Genomic DNA, 1376 nt, shown 5'->3' on the forward strand with positions numbered 1-1376 from the left:
GGAGGGAGAGCAAGGTGGATGCCAGCCCGAAGGAGCCGCGGGCAGCCTCTGCTGGGCACTGCCGGAGGCCGGGAGGCAGCTGCCCCATCGCACTGGAGAGCCTGGGTGCATCACCCAGCATGCAGGAGCTGTGCCTGGATCCACCAGTTGCCCAGCCCTGGGATGGGCAGGACAAAGCATCCCACGATGAAGGACTTGGGGAGCTCAGCCGCGGCCGCTGGATGATGAGGACCGAGCCTGACCCTCCATCCCCACCGAGTGCCCAGCCTGGGGCCATGGAGGCTACCCCTGAGCCTGGGGGCGACCCCGCTAGCCCAGAGCCCCCTGCTAGCCCAACGCCGGCATGTCGGACAGGGCCAAGTGGCATGTCGGAGCATTTGGGGGACAGTGCCCCAGCTCCAGGTGGGGACCTCTCCCAGCGCCTGGGAGATGGTGTCCTGCTGCCGGCAGGGGCAGGCGACCGGGGCAGCGTGCCCAGGCTGATGTGGGAGGCTACAGGTCCAAAAGCCCAGGGAGAGGAAAGGGAGCCTGGGGGGTTTCTCCTGGCAGGGCAGAGTGAGGGCTGTGATGCTGGGGTGCCAGCAGAGGAGGAGGAAGAGGAGAGGCAGGGAGGCATGGCTGAGCTTGCTGGGCAGAGCACCTCAGATGTACCAGGAGCTGACTGTGAAACTGAGTGCTTGAAGGGTGGCATGGGTGACGCGCCAGTGCTCCCTGGGGAGAATACCCCGAGGCAGGATGTGGGCAGCCCATCCCAGCTCCCACCCGGCAAGGAGGAGAGCGCTGCTGGGGCCGGGCGTCCTGGTGGGGAGGGCGTCCCGGTGCCCGCTGCAGAGGGAGCAGGCAGCACCTCTGCCTGCACAAACGGCAGTGCTGGGGCTGAGAGCGGCCTGCTGGGTGCTGGCGAGGAGCTGGCGAGCAGCGCATGGGAAGGGGCACCCCCGGAGAGCCACGAGCCCCCGCTGCCCCTGGAGCTGCTGTGCCGCAGTGTAGAGGGGCTCTCGCCTGCGGCCTGGGCCGAGGAGCCGGCGGGGGCAGATGAGGACGCGGGCTCACTGCAGCAGCACTGGTGCAGCCGGAAGGCTGAGGAGGAAGAGGGAGGTCTCCGCAGTGGCTCCCCAAAGGCAGAGCAGGCCAGTGCCGGGACCCTGAGCCAGGCCAGCCCAGGCGCCGAGGAGAGTTGGGACGCGCTGTTCAACGACGATGGGGACTGCCTGGACCCGCGCCTACTGGAGGAGGTACGTCCTGCGAGCCGGCGCCCGCGGGGAGTTGCAGGGATGGTGGCTGCTGCCTGCTGGGACGTGGGGACAGGGGTCCATGGGGGGTAGCTGTCCCTGTGTCCTCCAGGGTGGGTGCCTGGTGGGGGGGGGCTGCACCCA

At 69.2% G+C, this 1376-nt stretch overlaps 1 protein-coding gene across 1 annotated transcript in view; it reads left to right on the forward strand.

Moving 5' to 3' along the window:
* Nucleotides 1–119: 119 nt before the first annotated feature.
* The window catches only part of R3HCC1L (R3H domain and coiled-coil containing 1-like), a 6950-nt gene continuing 5693 nt past the window's right edge, over nt 120–1376 (forward strand). The window contains exons 1-2 of the mRNA XM_009323308.1: nt 120–986; nt 1122–1235. Of these exons, the coding sequence (XP_009321583.1) occupies nt 120–986; nt 1122–1235 (981 nt within the window). The remainder of the gene's footprint in view (nt 987–1121; nt 1236–1376) is intronic.

The sequence above is a fragment of the Pygoscelis adeliae genome, unplaced genomic scaffold (genome assembly GCF_000699105.1).
Source record: "Pygoscelis adeliae isolate BGI_AS28 unplaced genomic scaffold, ASM69910v1 Scaffold294, whole genome shotgun sequence".
Classification (NCBI taxonomy): domain Eukaryota; kingdom Metazoa; phylum Chordata; class Aves; order Sphenisciformes; family Spheniscidae; genus Pygoscelis; species Pygoscelis adeliae.